The sequence below is a fragment of the Carcharhinus amblyrhynchos genome, chromosome 16 (genome assembly GCF_965287045.1).
Source record: "Carcharhinus amblyrhynchos chromosome 16, sCarAmb.v2.hapA, whole genome shotgun sequence".
Classification (NCBI taxonomy): domain Eukaryota; kingdom Metazoa; phylum Chordata; class Chondrichthyes; order Carcharhiniformes; family Carcharhinidae; genus Carcharhinus; species Carcharhinus amblyrhynchos.
In genome coordinates, this window is record NC_137339.1 from 30239316 (window position 1) to 30261487 (window position 22172).

Genomic DNA, 22172 nt, shown 5'->3' on the forward strand with positions numbered 1-22172 from the left:
AAGACTCCTCAACCAAAGAGAACAGGGTGTTACTCACTACTCTATCTAGACACCTATTAATTTTATACACTTGAATTAGGTCTTCCCTCAGTACTAATTTATGATGCAGATACAGCCTTCCCTGTTCCAAAGAAAGAATTACTTTTCACAGAATGGCAACATCCTTTAGTGACTTCTGAGTGAACTCCTGTTCAAGATTTTAAACATGAATTTGAAGTTGCCAGAAGGTGAGATTGGACCTGAAGCACTTTCATTGTTTTCGCTGTTGTGCCGCTAGTGTTTGATATTGGTCAGATTCTCAATTTCTAGCCTTGTAATCATACATAGATCATGTAGAATCATAGAAACCCTACAGTGCAAAAGGAGGCCACTAACCACAATCCCACCCAGGCCCTATTCTCGTAAACCCACATCTTTACCCTGCTAATCCCCCTAACACTAGGGTCAATTTATCGTGGCCAATCAACCTAACCTGCACATCTTTGGATGGGGGAGGAAGCCCACACCAACATGGGGAGATCGTGCAAACTCCACACAGACAGTGACTCAAGGCCAGAATTGAACCCGGGTCCCTGGTGCTGTGAGGCAGCAGTGCCAACCATTGTACCGCTGTGCTTGTATTTAGTTACATTTTATATGTTATTATTGTTCCTATTTGTACAACTTGTTTTAAAACTTCATTTCTCATTTTATATTTTGGTTCAGCATTTTCCTGTTGCGTTTTCTGATAATTTCCTGTCAATCTGTTTAGTTTTGTTTTGTGATTTGTTGTTGTTGCGAATGATGTCAATAGTGATTCAGCAACCAAACCTATTCAATTCTTCTCAGATTGTGCATTATTTTCAAAGTGGAGTTTTCCATCAAGATCAGATAAGAATGAACTGAATCATTTGATTTCTATCAATATTATAGCCTGTACGATGGTTACATTTACAATGTATCCAATGTTTTATTATATGAATAATAGAGAACAGTGGGTGGGTGACAAGTTGTGATAATACCATAAGTGTTATGAGAAAGATTCAAGCAGTTTATAGTTATTAGACCCCCAGAAATTAACCTCTGCAGCAGTTATAGCTTTTTTTTGTTATTTATGGATGTGCAATATCAATAATATGTATGTTTTGTTATTTCCTTGAATTTTATAGCTTGTTTATAGCTAAGTATGGGTTCATTTCATGATGTGACTAAAAATATATTACTGGAACATTAGCACATGAAAGGGAAGGCACAGTTCTGCGAGAAAGAAATGATTTGACACTACATGTAATTGTTTTGAAGAAAAGAGCAGGTGTAGGGCTTATGACAGTTCAAGCCTGCTGCACCATCGAGTAAGATCATGATTGATCTTCAACCTCAGCTCCAATTTCCTGCCAGATCCTCATATCACTTGATTCAATTAAAGTGCAAAAATCTGTCAATGTCAGATGACCTCTCTGGAGTAGAGAAATTCAAAGCCCTCTGAGTGAAGACATTTCTCCTTATCCCAATCCTGTCGGGCCAATCCCTCCTGATTATGTCCTCTATTTCTAGACTTTCTGGCAAGAGGAAATAGACTCTCAGCATTTACTCTGTCAAGCTCTCTCAGAATTGTATGTTTTAAGGAAATCACCTCTCATTCCTCTAAACTTCAGATTGCATAGGCCCCTTCTATTCAATCTGTCCTCATTGGAGAACTCTCTCATCCCAGAAATCAATCTAATAAACCCTCATTTCATCCCAAAGCAAATAGGCATGCAGACCAAAACTGTACACAGTTCTCCGTCATCTCAGCAAAACCCTGTACAATTGAAGCAAGACTTCCCTCTTACAATAAAAGCTAACATACCATTTGTCTGAATGTTAACCCTGAATTTTGTGTCAAGGACACCCAAATTCCTTCAAACAACATTTATAAGTTTCTCATCATTTAAAAATACCTGTTTTGATTGTCTTCCTATTGAAGTGAATAACATTACATTTCTCCTCATTATACTCCATTTGCCACTTTCTTGCTCAAACTATTCATATCTCTTTGCAGACACTTTTGCATAACACATTATCCCACAACACATTATCCCACCTAGTTTTGTATCATCAGCAAACCTGCATTTTGAATCCACAACTGGTCTCTTCATGTAAGTCATTAACATAAGTGGCAAATAGCTGAGGCCCCAGCCTTTATCCTTGTGAAACACCACAACAGTCTGCCAACCTGCAAATGCCATTCATCCCTACTCTGTTTTCTACTCTTTAACCAATCCTCTATTATATTGTCCTCATCCCATGAACCCTTATCTTGTGTAACAATCTTTAATGTGGCTTTTTATTAAATGTCTTTTGAAAATTCAAATATACTACATCTACAGGTTTCCCTTTATGTGGGGCGGCACAGTGGCACAGTGGTTAGCACTGCTGCCTCACAGCACCAGGGACCTGGGTTCAGTTCCAGCCTTGGGTCACTGTCTGTGTGGAGTTTGCACATTCTCCCTGTGTCTGTGTGGGTTTCCTCCAGGTGCACCAGTTTCCTCCCACAGTCCAAAGATGTGCAAGTCAGGTTGATTGGCCATGCTAAATTGTCCCTTTGTGTCAAGGGGATTAGCAGGCTAATATGTGGGATCAAGGGGATAAGATCTAGGTGGAATTGTTGTTGGTGCAGGCTCGATGGGCCGAATGACCTCTTTCTGCACTGTAGGGATTCTATGATTCTATGTTGCTGATTATGTACTTCTTTCGAGATTTGTCAGAAAGAGACTAAAGAAAGAAAGATTTGCACTTATATCATGCTTTTCAAGACCACAGGTCATCTTAAAATGCTTTACAGCTGATGAAGTATAGTCACGATTGTAATGTAGGAAATGCAGCAGTCAATTTGTGCACAACCAACTCCCAAAAATAGATAATGATCAGATCATCTATTTTTGGTGAAGTATAAATATGGTATAAATATTGGCCAGGCTAACTCTCTTGCTGTTCTTAATACCATACCATGGATCCTGTATATTCACCTAATCAGGCAGATGCGGCCTCAGTTTAAAATCTCATTCAAAAGGTGACACTGCCATCAGTCAGTGCTCCCTCAGTACTACTTTGCCTATCAGCTTTGATTTTTCTAATTAGAACTTTAGAGTGGGACTTGAACTCAGAATGCTGTGACCGAAGGGATGAGAGTGCTACAAACTGAGTCATGGCTGTCGTGATTCCCTTTTATAAAACCACGTTGGCTCTGCTTAAACATATTAGGATTACCAATTCATCAACAGTGGATTCCAGCATTTCCCCAACCAGCCCTGTCTCCCACCCTACTTTTTGAATAGCGATCTTACATTTTCTATCATTCAATCCACAGGCAGTAGTCCAAAATCAGGGGAAATTTGGAAGTTTGCAGCCAATACATTCACTATTTCTGAAGCCATCTTTTTTTAGAACCCAAAGACGAAGATCATCAAGGTCAGGGGCTTATAGTCCCATCAATTCCTTCAGTTCTTTCTTCTCAAAAAACTAATTAATTTAAATTCTGTACTCTCAGTCTCTCAGTTCTCCATTATTTCCAGCATGTTTTTTTCTGCTTTCCGTGTGAACCCAGAGATTAAAGCCCAAATTTTCCCTTCTGGGTCGAGGAGCAGAGAAGGGAGGATTCCTGGCTCCATGAACCAGACCTTTAGAAACGGCTGCCTGGATTTTGGATTTTCGGTCTGCGTTGGTGGACTGGATTAGAAGTTGGGGCAGGTGACTTTGAAGAAGTGAGCAAACTGCCGGGTGCAGGCTCGGCGGAAGGCTTGCCTAGTGACACTGATACTGTGTCCAATCATTGTTTAAAAATAATAAAACATAAAACATTCCTTCAGCCCTCAACCCCTCCCCCCAACACACACGCACACACATGCCAGCCCATGCCACCTTATGCCCCATCCGCCTCTCATTGCCCTCATGTTAAAATATCCTCTCATACCAACCCCCATAGACCCTCATACCCACCATGCTAACCGATAAACCTCCACCCATTCCCTTCCTTTATCACCCCTATCTCCTGCCACACACCCCATGGCTCTTTATAGCCCCATGCCAACTCATGCCAACCCATGTCCTCTGCAACTTTTCCCTTAGACCTATCATGCGAACTCACCCAGTAGCCATCATCAGCAGACACCAGGATCCGTGCAGTGATTATATAAAGTTCTGATAAAATGTTCCAAATGTCTATTGCAGACATCATTATATTGAAAATACAGACATTTCATAAAACCCATTTACAACATTTACATTCCTTCAACTGTGTAAAGCTTTATAACAACTGTTATGATCCAGTTAGGGACCAGTAACTATTTGTTTAAAGTAGAAACTGTCTTAAATCCCAGTCATCCACAAGAAAAATAAAGCCACAAAATTTGACAGTTTTAATCAAACAAAGAAAACCTTACTATACAAAATCAGAGAAGTAAAACAATGTACAATACCTACCCCACGCTTTAACATTCAGAATTAATACAAGGTAAATAAGAATTAACAGGAAAATTGTGATTATACACACTATACTGCACATGAAATGGCTGATGCAATGCATACTGATTCCATAGATTTCTTAGCAATCCACCCAGGCATCAATAACCACTGCCATTCCTAATTTCTTGTTAAGTCTCTGATTCTCTTATGAGGGGTTTCAACTCTTGACTTTTGGAGATCTAGCCTCTGAATTCTCTCAAAGCCCACTCCAGTTTGGACTACCTCAAATGACTGCTCACTTCCAATCTCTTCTACTGAGATTGTGTTCCACAAGATTCACAGAGCTGAACTAAATACTGGCACAATTTCAGCTCTTTTGCAGACTTTTAACCACACTAAACTGGCACTGCCCGTGGGTTTCTTTTAACTTCAGTCTACCAGGCCTTTTTTTTGAGATCTAACACTCTCCAGCACAGAAGCAGTTACCTTCCACCACCTTCTCAACTCCAAATGGCTTCTCAGAGCTATAATTTCCTGGAGCATACAAATAGACCTCGGGTTTCCCTGTGAGTGCAAACCAGGAGATCCAAACTGCAACTAATACTCCCCTTCAAGCAAATACAGAGATAAATTGAAATGGATAACCTTCCTAAGCTCCGCCTATTTCCATAATGACATAGCCTGGCAGAGTTCAAGGAATGCTTTTAAACCAATTTACTTCTAACTCACAAAGCTAACATCTCCTTGGACCACACTGCTTTACAAGGTATTTAGATACCACCTTCCCAGTTCTCCAAGTAAGTAAGCTCATTTGCTATTCTGGCTCTTACCTTTCTAGCTGTTACCTTCGTAAGACAACATAGCCGCAACATTTGAAGTGAAATGGACTCCAAATTGCTTTAGTTGCATTTATTCCATTTTCTATGCTTAAACTTTAACCTTCCCAGAAATAAACATCGCCTGTGGAATTTTAACATGAAACATGAACTAGACTCTTCCCGCTCAAAGAAGACAATAGGACTAGGGGGCACAGCCTCAAGATAAAGGGGAGGCGGTTTAGAACGGAGTTGAGGAGGAACTTCTTCACTCAAAGGGTGGTGAATCTCTGGAATTCTCTGCCCGTTGAAGTGGTGGAGGCTGCCTCGCTAAATATTTTTAAGACGCGGGTTGATGGGTTTTTGATAGGAGAGGGGATTAAGGGTTATGGGGAGAGGGCGGGAAAGTGGAACTGAGCAGCGACAGATCAGCCATGATCTTATTGAATGGCGGGGCAGGCTCGAAGGGCTGGATGGCCTACTCCTGCTCCTATTTCTTATGTTCTTATGTTCTTATATTTAACACACAACAAGCATTTCATTCAAGTGCACAATCCCTCATACATCAAGCATTGGAATTTATTCTCCCATATCTGTCACCACTGATCTGTCATTTCAATGGCAAAATGGCAGGCATAATAGATGGTTGTGAAATCAGACACACAGCACTCATCCAGCAATGGAAGCCGTCATGCTTATGTCATCAGACAGAGTGAAAAAAGAATCAACCATTTGTTTACACTCCAAGCATTTACTCAAAGATTTAAAGAGTAGAGGTTTTAAATGCCTTAATAGTTTGCTTCATTTGACAGGTCCTATTGTTAGCTCCCTTTGACGTTTTTCCTACAGTTTTTATTTCTAATAGAAAGTATCTTTTTGAAAATTATGAAATATTTAAGCGCCTGCTATTGCTTATATATTATATCTTTCAATCTAATTTCCAAATATACCTTAGCCGACCCGTTCCTCATATCTATGTAATTTCTCTTGATTAATATTTTAATACTCCAGGTTTAGATGAATAGTCATCATTTTGGAACTTGAATGAAGATCAATCATCTCATGAATTTTTTTTCCTAGAGGATTCCTTACTATGAGATGACTAAAATAGTCTCCTTCCTGGCTGATTCTATGATGTATTATTCTTGGAAATGATTTCAATTGCATTTCATGAATGTGTCCTCTAAACTATTTTTGCCAAATTGATTTGTCCAATCAACATGAAGATTAGAAACCACCACAATTATTGCATTGGTTTTGTTACAAGTTCCACTAGTTTCATGATTAATACTCTAACAACACAATTAGTATCAGGGAACCTAGAAAGTACTCCAATCTATTTTTTCAGGCCCTTGGTTATTTCTTAGCTCCACCTATACTAATTCTACTTCTTAATTTAAAATTACTAAGTCCTACTGTTCACTGCATTTTATTGTAAACTGTTTAATGTAGACACTAGAAGCAAGTGTAGACCATTCGACCCTTCAAGCCTGTTCTGGCATTCATTATGATCATGGCGGACCATCAAATTCAAACCCATATCCCTTGATCCCTTTTGCCCCATCTAGTTTCTTATTGAAATCACATAACGTTTTGGTTTCAACTACTTTCTGTGGTAGTGAATTCCACACATTCATTATTCCCTAAGTGAAGAAGTTTCTCCTCACCTCAGTCCTAAAAGTTTACCCCTTACCCTCAAACAATAGCCCCTGGTTCTGGGCTCCCCCACCATTGGGAACATTCTTTCTGAATCTACCCTGTCTAATCCTGTTAGAATTTTATAAGTTTCGATGAGAGCCTCTCTCACTCTTCTGAACTCCAATGAACATAATCTTAACTGACTTAATCTCTCCTCATATAACAGACCTGCCATCCCAGGAATCAGCCTGGTAAACCTGGTAAAAGTTTAGTAAGCTTTTTGCCCAAATAATTTGTTCTTTTAGAGACTGTCTTATTCTCAAAACTTTGTTGTGTTCTGATTAAACTTGATGCAAAGTATTTATTTAATATCTCAGCTATGCTCCCTGCCTACATGTGTAAATCCCTTTTTGGGTCCCCAATGGACCACACTACTCTTACCATCTTCTTACTATTTATATGCCTAAGTAAGACTGTTGGATCCCTTTTATGTTAGCTGCCTGTCTCTTCTCATACTTCCTCTTTACTTATCCCATTTATTTTTTTTAAAATAAATTTTGCATATCTGCTACGATTCTCAGCAACATTTGCAGATACACTATAGAAAGTATCCTTTCTGGTTGTATCACAGCTTGGTATGGCTCCTGCTCTGCCCAAGACCACAAAAAACTAGAAAGCGTTATGAACGAATCCCACTCCATCGTAAAACCAGCCTCCCATCCATTGATTCTGTTTACATTTCCTGCTGCCTCGAAAAAGCAGTCAGCATAATCAAGGACCCTACGCAACCCAGACATACTCTTTTCCACTTTCTTCCATTGGGAAAATGATACAAAAATCTGAGATCACATACCAACCAAATCAAGAACAGCTTCTTCCATGTTGCCATCAGACTTTTGAATGGACCAACCTCATACTCAGTTGATCTTTCTCCATAGCCTGACTATGACTCTCACACTAAATTCTGCACTCTCTCCTTCTCTATAAGTGGTATGCTTTGTCTGTATAACATGCAAAAAAAAAACAACTTTCACCGTACACTAATACATGTGGCAGTAATACAACAAATCAAATCTCTAAACCTTCCATATTCTGCCTAATTCTCAATTGTATCATCCACCTAGTATCTGTCATGATGAATACTTTTCCACTCATTTTAATCTCTATCTCTTTCATCATCCAAGGATCTCTGGATTTGTTTACCGTACCTTTCCTCTTCATGGGAATATACTTCGATTATACTCAAACTCCCTCTTCTTTAAAGCCAGTCCATTGTTTAGTTACAGTTTTGCTTGCTGATCTTTGATTTCAATTTATCCAGGCCAGATCCATTTTTATCCCTTTGAAATTAGCTTTCTTAAAGTAAAGTTTATTTATTAGTCACAACTAGGCTTACATTAACACTTTAATTAAGTTACTGTGGATATCTCCTAGTGGCCACACTCCGGCTCCACTTAGTTATAATTTAATTGGGAAATAGTGAGACATTGAATTTCATCACTTTCCTGAGTAGGTGTTTATTACATGAAATCTTTACAGCTGTAATTTACGGGGATTAGTTTTCTTAGAGTAGGCTGAATATAGCCAGAAGATTATTGTTCTGTCTGGGTGCATTGTCAAATTGCTATTAATTTGCTTTACACTAATTAAGTTTTTAAGTGGTCATGTTATAATTATAAAATTACATTATTTAATAATTATATAATCTTGGATGAATTAAAGAAGCCAGATCTTCTTTGGCAAAGTCTGAAAAATTATTATTTCTTCACCAGAAAACTTCCCAAGATTAATTCCAGAAGCTGATAGCCTTACTTATTCCAAAATGCAGCATTTTAAAGACTTGTTGGACTCACTCCCCATGGATGCCTACACTCACGGCTGCATTCTACATCCAGAACTGACCACAGAATCCATGATCCCAAAGTATGCCACGGCTGAAATCCGCAGTAAGTACAAAGAATAATACACTTGAGAAGGGATTTAGCATTGCAAATTCTGAGTATGGTAACCTGGTGAAAAAAAGTTATAAAAAACTTGCATTCTTGCATAGCATCTCATCGTGTCACCACTGTGTCCCAGGGTGCCAATGAATTAAACTGAAATTTTATTAACAGATCTTAAGGCTACAAAATCACACAGAAAGAGTCTGGTACTTCAATTAACAGTTTCACATGTAGGATCTGACATGTTTGTTAAGTTTAATATTATCAAATCAAAGGAAGCCACAACAAAAATCAGACTTGTGAAACTTCAAAGAAATAATGAAATACCAAGAAGCGATTCTCCCCAAAAAATTTTAAGTGTCGAATTTTCATAAAAATTGGAGTAAATCACACTTTTTTTTCCAGCTGGAGTTTCAAAATGAATCTCCCACACTCTGTGCACTGCTGAGTGCACTAACATAAATCCCATCTTATTCCTGCCTGACATGCCAGCAGTCATGAGTGGGCCACTGCACGTGCGCCAATCTGTCAGCACAGTGGCCCTGCATTGCCGGCCTCCCGATTGCTAGCCAGCCCTGTGGTCCCCAGCATCACTGGCCTCCTGTCCCCCCCATGGCCCAATCACTGGTTCTCCCAAACATGCCAGGGCCAGCCTTGCTGCCCCGACCCCCTGCAGCCCAATCTCCTGATCCACCCCTCCCTGACCTCTTCTTTCGCAGCCCCAGCCCACCCCCTCACCCCAATGGCCAGCCCCGATCGCTGGCCCCCTGCCCACTGTCACTCAGCCCAAATGCAGAGTGGCAGCGGGACCTGCCACCAATCGCTCCTCCAGAGGCCCTGCCCCTCTTAAGGCCCCATCTCCCCTTGGCACTGCCCAATGCCCCCTGGGCTTTGACACTTTGCCCCTTGGGTGGTGCTGGGTGGGGGATGGTGGCAGGGATGCAGGACTTTAATCCCTCATTCCAGAATTGTCACATTATACCTGCTTGAAAGGATGTTGAAGTTGGATTTCAAGACATTTTGATTTGTCAGCTTATGTTATTAGTTATGTATGAATAATATTCATGCTGAGTGAGCTGATGATCAGAGAGAGTAGATCAAAATGTCCCGAAGTTAACTTCCAACCAAACTTAAAGACAAGTATACTCACAAATTACAATAATGGCACTTGTATCTAAAGAAAACTGATGTTCACAAATGGACATCAATTCTTAATAACTGTGAGGAGAAGTTGTCAAACTTCTGCATGCTATTTACAAATTGAAGACAAAGCATTTTGACAAAGACAAAACAAAGTCACTCGATAGCATTTCTTCCTTGAAACAAAACGTTGCCAAGCTTTGAACTATGGAATTGCTAACATTTAATATTCCATCACAAAATTTTAATTAGTGGAGTAGACCTTTGTTTTAACAAAGCAACAAGAAACACAAATGAGGAGATTGTTTCTGGTCCTCATAAGCTCCTGTCATCCTGGGAGGTGCAAATTACTCATTTCTTTCCCTGCCCTGTGATTTGATTACAATTTATTCCATGGTCACAATTGCTAATTTCTCAGCCTCTAGTTTTATCCCTCCGTATGCCCCTTGCAACTTCTAAGTCTGTCAGGCTAACTATTAGAGGATGGGGAGTCCTCACTTAATTTCATTACTTTATAATTTTCATTGAGTTTACACCCCTTAGTCTCACTGGAGAAGTGAACATCCAGGTCCCACACGGAAACTTTGAGCCTTCTCTATCCCAAGCCTTCTGTCCCCAGACCATGAATGATGTGGAGATGCTGGTGTTGGAGTGGGGTAAACACAGTAAGAAGTCTCACAACACCAGGTTAAAGTCCTTATCACACGATTAGACTATTATGCCAACAGACTCATATAAAAACATTGACCCTTATCATTGAATTAGACATATTTACAGCAGTGAAAGAGGCCATTCAGCTGACAAGGAGATATCTGGCTTAATACCATTTACTGGCACCCACCAGAAATTAAGTGCATAAATATATAGAAGATAAGAGTAGGAAGAGGCCATCTGGCTCTTCGAGCCTGCTCCGCCATTCATTACGACCATGGCTGATCATCCAACTCAATAGCCTAATCTTGCTTTTTCCCCATAACCTTTGATCCCATTCGCCCCAAGTGCTATATCCAGCCACCTCTTGAATACATTCAATGTTTTGGCATCAACTACTTCCTGTGGTAATATCTAAATACTTTTTAAATGTTCTGAGGGTTTCTGCCACTACAACCTTTCAGGCAGTGAGGTCTAGAACTTAGAACAGCAGTTTATCCCCAAGAATCTATGTGACAGCTCTGAAATTCATTTCCCAACCCCGTACTCTACCAAATTCTTTGATTAAGCTTTAGACAATTTAACCAAGAAGAATGCAAAATAATTGCAAGTTGTTGTTGTTACTATTGGACAAATATAGTTATGCGGCTGAAGCTTGCTATTTTTCATTACACAATCACTGAGATGAGTTGCCAAGTAGGAGCAGTGAAGTTTGCTCCCAATGAAGTGATTTGTGAGAGGATCATATGAAGAAGATTAAGGGAAAGAGGACGAACAAAAATGAGCGGAGAAAAAAATCCACAAGTGAAAAACATTATCTAGTTCTCCATTTTGTGTACTTCCCCATTTTGTGTAGCACACAAAAACATGAGCTGTTGAAGTTGCTTCTGTTTACAATTCTCATCATCCTGCGTGACAGGATTGGTTATAAATGCAGAGCACTTTAATAAATCATGCATTGGCAGTGCTTGACATTCAATCTTTGCATGTAGCTAATGGAATCTATCTGCTTTTGACTCCATGTTGTGTGTCAGTTTGAAAATTAACACTTACCCTTGTGTCTTCACTGGTAACTGGCAATGCTTCAGTTGAAATGAGACCACACAGAACAGCCAACTCACAGGGTTCAATTCCTCATCCATACCAAGTTAGTTACACTCAACAGGGTCAAATGAATGAATACAATTGACCTCAGCACCTTGGGCAAACGAAGGGAAGAATCAGGCAGGGTTCTTGCTCCTGGTCACCATCTAGCAACCACCACAATGTGAACAGATCACAGCAAGACATTTTCGTACTTGCTTGTGGTGCTACCTGTTCCATAATTAAGCACTCTACCCTTATTTGTTACCTGGGGTCAAACATGAGAGTGGTTAGCAAGTGGCCCAATACAGCCCAGAAGAAGCCAGCTTATTTAGCTGACAAGGGCTAACAAAAAGCTGCAAGACACCACGCTGTAAAATTATTTACAAAATGCATTGTTTTTTGAGACTCCATGATGATTTGCGCTGGTCATCAGTATTGACTCCAAATGCATTTTTCTTTCCTGTAAATGGCCTCTGGGAAGAATTAAACGTCTAGTCTGCTTGCCTGAATTAAAAGTTCATGCTTCTGACCACTGAGACTTTGCACCACCAATGGAGCCTCGGAAAATTCGTTCTCTAACGGCAACTCAGTAATCACAAATTGAAAGGCTGATTTTGGAATTGCCAACGTACCTCCACTTGTAAAAGTAGAAAAATCTCTTCTGTTACAAATCTTTGCCTTGTTAACCACATCTGAACTATGATTAGAAAAGCAAAGGAGAAGAAAGTGTGGAAAATCTCAAAAGTATATATCTTTAATAGACAGAATCCCTACAATTTAGAGGGAGAGTCTGCACTGACCACAATCCCACCCAGCCCCTATCACCATGCATTTACCCTAGCTACCCCCCCCGACACTAAGGGGCAATTTAATAAGGCCAATCCACCTAACCCGCATATCTTTGGACTGTGGGAGGAAATCGGAGCACCCAGAGGAAACCCATGCAGACATGGGAAGAACGTGCAAACTCCACACAGTGACCCAAGTCAGGATTCGAACCCGGGTTCTTGGTGCTGTGAGGCAGTAGTGCTAACCACCGTGCCATCATGCCACCTGATTAATCCAGATTAATCCAAGTTGGCACAATTGCTGCCTATAAAATATATATGGTCTCTTCCTGCTAGACACTGTAAATAATAAGTTTAACTTGCTATTTGTGAAGCATATTAAGTACCAAACATTTTTTGTGATTCCTTTAAATAGGGAAGTGAATTGCTTAAAATACCTGCATAAATCTCATTTGATTTAATAAAATTGGATTTAGTCGTGACCTCACACCTATAGAAAGAGCCATTTCTGCAGCACAAGTTGTCTGCAGTTCAGCACACAGAAGGTAGAACTAATTGGCAACATTCAGATTTGTCAAGTAGAGATTAGGAGAAAGGTCACCTCTGAAATACCAAGAAAGGACTAGCTAGGCCAATTCATGTCAGTACCCAGTTACTTGGGAACATTTGTTTTGAGGAAGATGCAAAGCACCTTCAGCCGATTTTGGACAGACTTAGTGAATGGACATTGCAGATGGAATATAACGTGCAATAATGTGAGGCTATCCATATTGATAAGAGGAACAAATGTGCAAAGCATTTCATAAATGGTGAGAGATTAGAAAGTACAGAGGTAGAATGTGACCTGGGTGTACTCAACAGTAATACACTGGAAGTTAACATGCAGATGCAGGAAGCAATTAAGGCAGCCAATGTCATGTTAGCCTTTATTGTAAGAGGATTTGAGTAGAGGAGTGACAAAGTCTTGCTTCAATTGTATAGAACCTTGGATGAGCCATACCTGGCATGCTGCAGGCAATTTTGGTCCCTTACCTGCGAAAAGATATTATTGCCATAGAGGGAGTGCAAACAAAGGTTCACCAGGCTTGTTCTTAAGATGGCAGAACTGTGCTTTGAAGAGAGGTTGGGCAAATTGGGCCTGTATTCTTTAGTGTTTCAAAGAATGAGAAGTGACCTTATACTTCAAGGGAGAAACAGGGTAGATGCAGATAAGTTGTTTTAACCAAGGGACGCAATTTCAAAATAAAGGGGTAGCCAGTTAGGACTGAAATGTTAGTAAGGAAGACTTGGCAACATTGACACATCTGGGTTTGCTCATATTGTTTCCAAGGTTAATGCAGGGTGATTCCTCCAGTTTATTTTTTCTTTTAAGATTCGGACTTGCTTGAACAATTCATAGGGCATTTAAGAGTCAACCACATTGCTGTGGGTCTGGAGTCACATCAGCTAAGGACAGCAGATCCTTAGAAGGCATTAGTGAACCACATGGGTTTTTAATGACAATTGGCAATAGTCTCATGGTCAACATTATTGAGACTAGTTTTCAATTCTAGATTTATGAATTGTATTTAAATTCCATCAACTGCTGTGGAGGTATTTGAACCCATGTTCCCAAAGCATTAACCTGTGCCTCTGGATTACTAGTCCAGTGACATTAACACCATACTATTGCCCCAGTAACCCAAAGCAGAACAATTCACACAGACTAATACATATTTTATTGGAACATTACATAGTCAAATAAACTCAATTTGAGTGATTTTTACTGTCACCAATTTTGCTTTCAGAATAGTTTTTGCTTTCAGAATATTTGCTAGAAACTCTTATTTAAAAGTGCAGCACTTAACATGATGAAAAGAAATGACACCAATTCAAAGACTTAAGATTAAATGGTACAATTTCCATGGTACGGTTAGGAGTACAAGCCTCAGCAGAATCTTTGTGATAAAATAGCAGTTCGAAATCTTTTACAAGTCCAACAACTGTACCAAAAGAGAGAATGATTTCTGATGTTTCTGTGTACCATTTATTATTTACTGTATTGTACAAGACATAATAGATATGAAATCATATTTCTTTGTTTTTCCTTCTGACAGGACATTTAGTAAACACTGCTGCAGAACTTCTGAAACTTGACCAAGAACAACCTCAACTCACAGAGCCATATCTTTCCAAACAAAAAAAACTAATGGTAATACGATTTCAGTTTCCTTTCAATTTGATTCTAGAAATGAGACTTGTCAAGTTTCACTACAAATTATATTTGCAGGAAATTTGCTGTTAGACCCAAATTGGCATATGGTCCTATTTAACCTCTAAGCTACGTGCTGACAAAATTCTATTTCTGAAAATGATTAAGGATTCCTTTCTGAGGTATTCTTGCCTTCTTGTGTCTTTCCTGGAGGTGGATTCATCACTGCAATGGCAACCTGCCTGAAAATCCACTTGAGTCATTAAATGAGCCAGTTAGCATAAATTTTACCAGGGCAATGCAACCTTCCAAGTCTCTCACAGGACCCAATATTAGCACTTTGACAACTCAGAGAAGGTGACTGCATAGCTGGAAGTCAGAGGTGAAATTGATTTGAAGAATTCTAAGTGCACATCTGCAAAGATAGCAAGTTCCTTGTTACTTTCTCCATGACAATACCTCAGCCAGAGTTGACTTGCCAGTCAATCAGCACCCTTTTTTTGCTGTATTATAAATTGTGTGATCATTTGAAATTTGGTATTCTTGTGTTTGTGCTCATGTACACAAGTCAAAAGGCTTTGGCAACATGTCTCTCTTTTCAGCAACACTCTAGTTGTGATTCAACCAGAGTTTTATACAAGCTCAGCTAACTGCCCTTTTATACTCAATACCTCTGATTTCACAGTTTTTATGTCTATTAACATCTCTCAGAATGAAGCAGGCCATGTCAACTTTCAGAAGGACCTAGGCAATATCTTGTCTTGGACTGAATGTGGCAGGTAACACTCACAACACACAATTGCCACCATTACAAAGACTAGAAAGCCCAGCCGTCAACATTCACAATGAGAACAACAGCAGCAGAAACAACTTGTATTTTACATAACACCTTTAACGTTGCAAGAATGGTGATACCATCACTAAACCTCCCACCATCAACATCTTGGGGGTCACCATCATCTATAAACATTATTGGACATAGCTACAAGAGCAGGGCAGACATTAGATACTCAGCACCAATTGGCTTAGCTCCAGATCCTTCAATCCTCTCCATCATCTACAAGGCTCAGATAGGAGTGCAAGGGAATGCTCTCCAATTGCCTGGATGAGGGAAGCCTCAAAAACACTCAAGACATTTTCCAGGACACAACTGTTAGATTAGCATCTCAGACACTGGATTCAATAACCTCCTGCATCGCTGGCATACTGTACTTGTTGTATGCCAAGTACAGAATTACTTGCAATAATTCATTAAAGTTGCCACGACGGCATCTCTCCGCAGCAGAATCTCTGTGACTAAGAAGGATAAAGGCAGAAATGCCACGATTAAGCATCGCCTTCAAGGTCTCCTCTCAGTTGCATCTTCTTGACATATACATATATCAGCACTCCTCATTGCTGCTGGGACAATACCCTGGAATTTGTCATTTAGCTTTGCAGGAGTACAATCATCACAAGGACTGCAATAGTTCTAGGTGAAGACCTCCTAAAACTTTTTTTCAGGACAGTTAAGGGATAGCAGTGAATACAACCATTCTAACATTGTCTACAGTGTGAACATCCAAAGAGCAAAAGCTGCATATTTTGTTTGAGATACTTTGAAAGAAAGCCTGCACAGATTACAAATTATTATGGTCTGATCTCACTTTGCCAAGTCATTGCCCAAGAATTTTCCACTGTTTATTTCATACATTTAGGAAATTGCTTTATGCTGCAGGGCATGCTTAACTCTTCAATCCAAGTGTCACATTGTCCAGGCTGTTGGAAAATGTTTCCCTCAGATAGAAAATTCAATTTATTTTACTATGAACTTGAACATAAACTACTTTGTATTTGAGCTGTCATCATAAATCTTGTAAAAGGCGAGTCTGTTTCATCTGTATAGATATTCAAGGTTATTTTACAACAATCCAGTTTTCATTTTAATTTAATGAAATCACCAGGTAAAGTCATACTAATTGTGCTCCTCCCATAGTTGCTGTATCGATGTGAGCAGTGCCAAATTATATTTTGAAATTTTTGACCTTAAAATTTGCAAATAAAAATACTCAGATGTTTCACAACATTGATATATTCCAAATAATAAAGTCACAATAGTCCTAGATAACTATAGGTTGCTCTCCCCATTGAGGGGAAGATCTGACTAGTGGATATTTAACCTGAGGATCACCATACCTTAAGTGAGGGACAAGGTTGAGAAGGCGAGCCTTCATGAATAACCTCAGCCGGTACAGGAATTGAATACACGCTTTTGCCATCGCTTTGCATCACCAAACAGATATCCAGCCAATTGAGCTAACCAACCCCCTTCCAATTAATAGAAAATAACTGATTTACCATTGGCAATCTCTAATGTTAAAACTGTCACACTGAAGCCAACAAGTAGGGTCCCACGCTTATATGTAAAGGCAGAGTGATGCTTGTCCCGATTCAACAGCCCTCTCAGCTAGCAAGCTAATTCCATTCTCCATGCACCCACCACTGGCCACAATGAGAGTGATGAACAGTTCTGTCATGACTAAATAAGACTGAGTCACACTAACATCCTTTTCTCTAATTCTTCCCAGGCGAAGATACTGGATCATGATGATGTTAACAACTTGAAGAAAATTCTTAGTGAGTTAGGGAAAGTTTTAGATCAGGTGGAAGCAGAACTTGAACAGCGAAAGCACGAACTGGCAGGTATGGAGTCCTTAAGATGTTTGCTGTGATACAGTAGTACATGTTTGCGTAACTAACTCAGATTAGGTATTTTTCACATCTTACTTTGAGAGTTAAGAGATGTGAGTGAAACAAATCAGTATTATTCAGTTATCAGTCTGTGACATGAAACTACAAGATTTCCCTGAGACTAGGTGCCAATTCAGCACTCTTATTCAGAAAGCAGCAGCAACAGTTTACATTACACTTTTAATGTGAGAACTTTAAACTAATTAGGGGGGGGGAGGGTGCGAGGGTAGGTGACGCTACGAGGTCTAAAGTTAAGGATAGGGTACAGGTAAGGGAAGAGGCCGAGGATGTCCCAATTGGTGGCGTTACGGCAAATAGGGTCCAGGTGAAGGCTGGGATGAAAGCGCTTTATCTGAATACACGAAGCATTCGGAATAAAGTGGATGAGCTGGTGGCGCAGATCGACACAAATGGATACGATCTGGTGGCCATTACAGAGACGTGGCTGCAAGGTGACAGGGACTGGGAGATGAATGTACAGGGCTATCAAGTGTTTAGGAAGAATAGGCAGGAGGAAAGAGGGGGTGGCGTAGCTCTGCTGATTAAGGATAGTATCAAGGTGGTAGCAAGGGATGATATCGGAGCCAAAGAGCAGAACGTGGAATCGTTGTGGGTGGAGATTAGGAACAGCAAAGGGAGGAAGACGCTGGTGGGTGTCGTCTATAGGCCCCCAAATAATGATCTGGAGGTGGGGCGGGCTGTTAACGCGCAAATAAGTGCAGCGTGCAGGAATGGGACGGCAGTAGTTATGGGAGATTTCAATCTGCATATTGATTGGTCGACCCATGTTGGACGAGGTGGGCTCGAGGAGGAGTTCTTGGAATGCTGCCGGGATAATTTCCTTGAACAGTGTGTGTTGGAGCCGACGAGGGAGCGAGCTATCTTGGATCTGGTGCTATGTAATGAGGCGGGTAGAATTAGGGACCTTGCGGTGAAGGATCCTCTTGGAGAGAGTGATCATTGCATGGTGGAGTTTCTGTTGCAGATGGAGGAGGAGAAAGTGGGTTCCCGGACACGCGTCCTTTGTTTGAATAGAGGGGAGTATGGTAGGATGAGAGAAGAATTGGCGAATGTGGACTGGGGGAGCGCGTTGGAAGGTAGGTCTGCTGAGGAGCAGTGGAGGATCTTTAAGGAGATCTTTCTTGGTGCTCAGCAGAAATTTATTCCGATGGTCAAAAAGGACAGTAGGAGGAGAGGTAATAAGCCGTGGATAACGAAGGAGGTGAAGGAAAGTGTAAAATTAAAAGTGGAGGAATTTAGAGTAGCTAAGAGCAGTGGGCGAGAAGAGGATTGGGAAAGGTTTAAATGTCAACAAAGATTGACAAAGAAGTTGATAAAGGAGGGTAGGAGAAGCTATGAAGCTGGGCTAGCACTTAATATAAAAAAGGATAGCAAGAGTTTTTATAAATATATAAAAAGGAAGAGGCTGGCTAGGGTGAACGTTGGTCCTTTAGAGGATGAGAAAGGGGAGCTAGTGGTAGGGGATGGGGATATGGCTAAGGTCTTGAATAACTTTTTTTGTTTCTGTCTTCACGGAGGAGGACGTGAATAATTTGCCGGGTGTTAGCGATGGAAAGGTGGTAGGACTGGAGGGTCTTAATGACATTACTGTTACTAGAGAGGTGGTGCTCGACAGACTGGAGGGGCTGATTGTGGACAAGTCCCCAGGACCGGATGGAATGCATCCGAGGGTTCTGAAAGAAATGGCGGAGGTTATAGTGGATGCCTTGGTGGTTATTTTCCAGACGTCGCTGGATTCCGGGGAAGTGCCGGAAGATTGGAAAACGGCTAATGTTACGCCGTTGTTTAAGAAGGGTGCCAGGCAAAAGGCGGGGAATTATAGGCCGGTTAGTTTAACGTCTGTGGTAGGTAAAATGTTAGAATCCGTCATTAAGGAGGAAATTGTGAGGCATCTTGAAGGGAATTGCTTGATAGGGCAGACGCAACACGGTTTCATTAAAGGGAAGTCGTGTCTGACAAATTTACTGGAGTTCTATGAGGATGTGTCTAGGGCAGTGGATAGAGGAGAGCCGGTGGATGTGGTCTTTCTGGATTTTCAGAAGGCGTTTGACAAGGTACCTCACAAGAGGTTCTTGCAGAAGGTCAGGGGACATGGAGTTGGGGGTAGGGTGTTAGCGTGGATAGAGGATTGGTTGTCAAATAGGAGGCAGAGAGTGGGGGTCAATGGGTGCTATTCGGATTGGCGGTTGGTGACTAGTGGGGTGCCCCAGGGGTCGGTGCTGGGGCCTCAGCTATTTACCATTTATATAGATGATCTGGAGGAGGGAACCGAGTGCAGGGTGTCGAAATTTGCTGATGACACCAAAATTGGGGGAAAGGCAAATTGTGCGGAGGGTGTGGAGAGTCTGCAGAAGGATCTAGATAGGCTGGGCGAATGGGCCAGGAAATGGCAAATGGAATTTAATGTTGGCAAGTGTGAGGTGGTCCACTTTGGTAGGAAGAATGGTAGGAAGGACTATTACTTACGTGGCGAAAAACTGCAGCAGGCGACGGTGCAGAGGGACCTCGGGGTCCTTGTGCATGAGTCGCAAAAACCCAGCTTGCAGGTGCAGCAGGTGGTCAGGAAGGCGAATGGGATGCTGGCCTTCATAGCGAGGGGGATTGAATATAAAAGTAGGGAGGTCTTGCTGCAGCTGTATAGGGCATTGGTGAGGCCGCAGCTGGAGTACTGTGTGCAGTTTTGGTCGCCGCATTTACGCAAGGATATTTTGGCCCTGGAGGGAGTGCAGAGGAGGTTTACTAGGCTGATACCGGAGTTGAGGGGATTGAGCTATGAGGAGAGGCTGAATAAACTAGGCTTGTACTCGTTAGAGTTTAGAAGAATGAGGGGAGATCTCATTGAGACGTATAAGATGATGAATGGGATGGATAGGATAGAGGTGGAGAGACTCTTCCCGCTCAAAAAAGACAGTAGGACTAGGGGGCACAGCCTCCAGATAAAGGGGAGGCGGTTTAGAACGGAGTTGAGGAGGAACTTCTTCACTCAAAGGGTGGTGAATCTCTGGAATTCTCTGCCCGTTGAAGTGGTGGAGGCTGCCTCGCTAAATATTTTTAAGAAGCGGGTTGATGGGTTCTTGATAAGAGAGGGGATTAAGGGTTATGGGGAGAGGGCGGGAAAGTGGAACTGAGCCACGACAGATCAGCCATGATCTTATTGAATGGCGGGGCAGGCTCGAAGGGCTAGATGGCCTACTCCTGCTCCTATTTCTTATGTTCTTATGTTCTTAAAACATCCCAGGCCACTTTACAGAGATATGGGTAGATTGCTGCTGGCTAAAGGTGGATATTTTGGGAGGAGTGAACAAAAACATGGTGAAAGAAATGGATTTTATGAGAGTTTAAAGGAGATGAGGGAAACTGTGAGGCAATGATTTAGGAATAGAATTCATGAGCTTGGGGACTGGGTGATTGAAAGCATGGGAATCAATGACAGGGTTACGTAGTGAAGAGAGTACACAAGGAATCCAATCCAGAGGGCCAGTGCCTGGGGGTTGGATGGGAGGAATTGATGGCAGGACTGGAGGAGCTTACAAAGGTGGAGACAATACAACAAAGGGCGAACATTTTTTAGACTTTTAGGCATTTTGGGACTGGGAGTCAATTTCGATGAGCATTGATCAAGCTTCTGGTTCAATTTGAGACAGTGGTCATGGTGACAAAAGTTGTTTGTGGCAAGAGACTGTGGTAAGGCAAGAAATAAAGTGCAGCATTCTCTGACCTCATTTGCCCCACGCCCTGCTGCTAGCAAGAATAGAGAATTTGTCACTCAGCCAAAACTGCATTCACAGCATCGAGACCAGAGAATCCCAGCTGCGGATGAGATCAGAGGATTCGGCAAATGGCTTTGCACTTCCAAAAGTTTAGCCATTGAAAATTACAACTAAAATTTGGACAAGCAATCGGAGAGAAATTAGGCAGCAGAGGGGTGAAGAAGATAGAATTGAGGTAGTTATCATGTGGAAATTGATGCCATATCCCTTGTTCATGATATCAAGATGCAACAAAAACATAACAAAGATGGTGCAGGGATGGATGTAATATGCCCCTTGGGATTGAAGATGCAGAACTGGTTGAGAGGGGCCATTGCTAAAGATGCTGCAGACATGATTGGAGCTATAAAAGTTGAACCAATCAACAGCAGACTTACCAGCCGAGCAATGGAAAATTGGTACTGGAGAAGGATGATATGGTGAATTCTGTTGAAGGTTGCAGTTGGATTGCGAAGGACAAGGGAGGATAATTCACAACAACTAGGGAAAACGACTACAATTGCAACTAATGCTGCTATTTCAGTGTTTTGGAAATGGAAAAAAGTTCTCAAGAGATGTAGGTCGCCTCTGCATGACATCTGATTCAAGTCAGATACATATCTTTCCACTTGATAAATTGGGCAAAGGAACAGAAAAGTAACATCTTCCTAGCACTTCAATTGTCATGTGAGTTTGATAAATAAAATATAAATGGTGTTTTGATTTAGCAACGATACTGTGATGCAGCAACCTTATTGTAATGCTGCTTATTATAACTTATATGAGCACTTCGCACTGAAATAGCACATAACATATCCACAAAATGACAAATAAATGACTATCTGTCAAGGTGAGAATATGTTAGGAAAGTCTACGATTGATCATCTCCTTCTTAATCCTTAGTTCTAGAAATCATATTAGTGCTTTGAGATGGTTATTTTCACACCCACCTGTCATTCATTTTAATTTAATCAACTGCATCATTTACTGAAGTGTCA

At 41.0% G+C, this 22172-nt stretch overlaps 1 protein-coding gene across 2 annotated transcripts in view; it reads left to right on the forward strand.

Moving 5' to 3' along the window:
* The window catches only part of gdap1l1 (ganglioside induced differentiation associated protein 1-like 1), a 62071-nt gene that overhangs the window by 34043 nt on the left and 5856 nt on the right, over positions 1 to 22172 (forward strand). For both annotated transcript variants that reach the window (XM_080204424.1, XM_080204425.1), the window contains exons 3-5: positions 8648 to 8821; positions 14580 to 14674; positions 17242 to 17356. In XM_080204424.1, coding sequence (XP_080060550.1) covers positions 8648 to 8821; positions 14580 to 14674; positions 17242 to 17356 — 384 coding nt within the window. The remainder of the gene's footprint in view (positions 1 to 8647; positions 8822 to 14579; positions 14675 to 17241; positions 17357 to 22172) is intronic.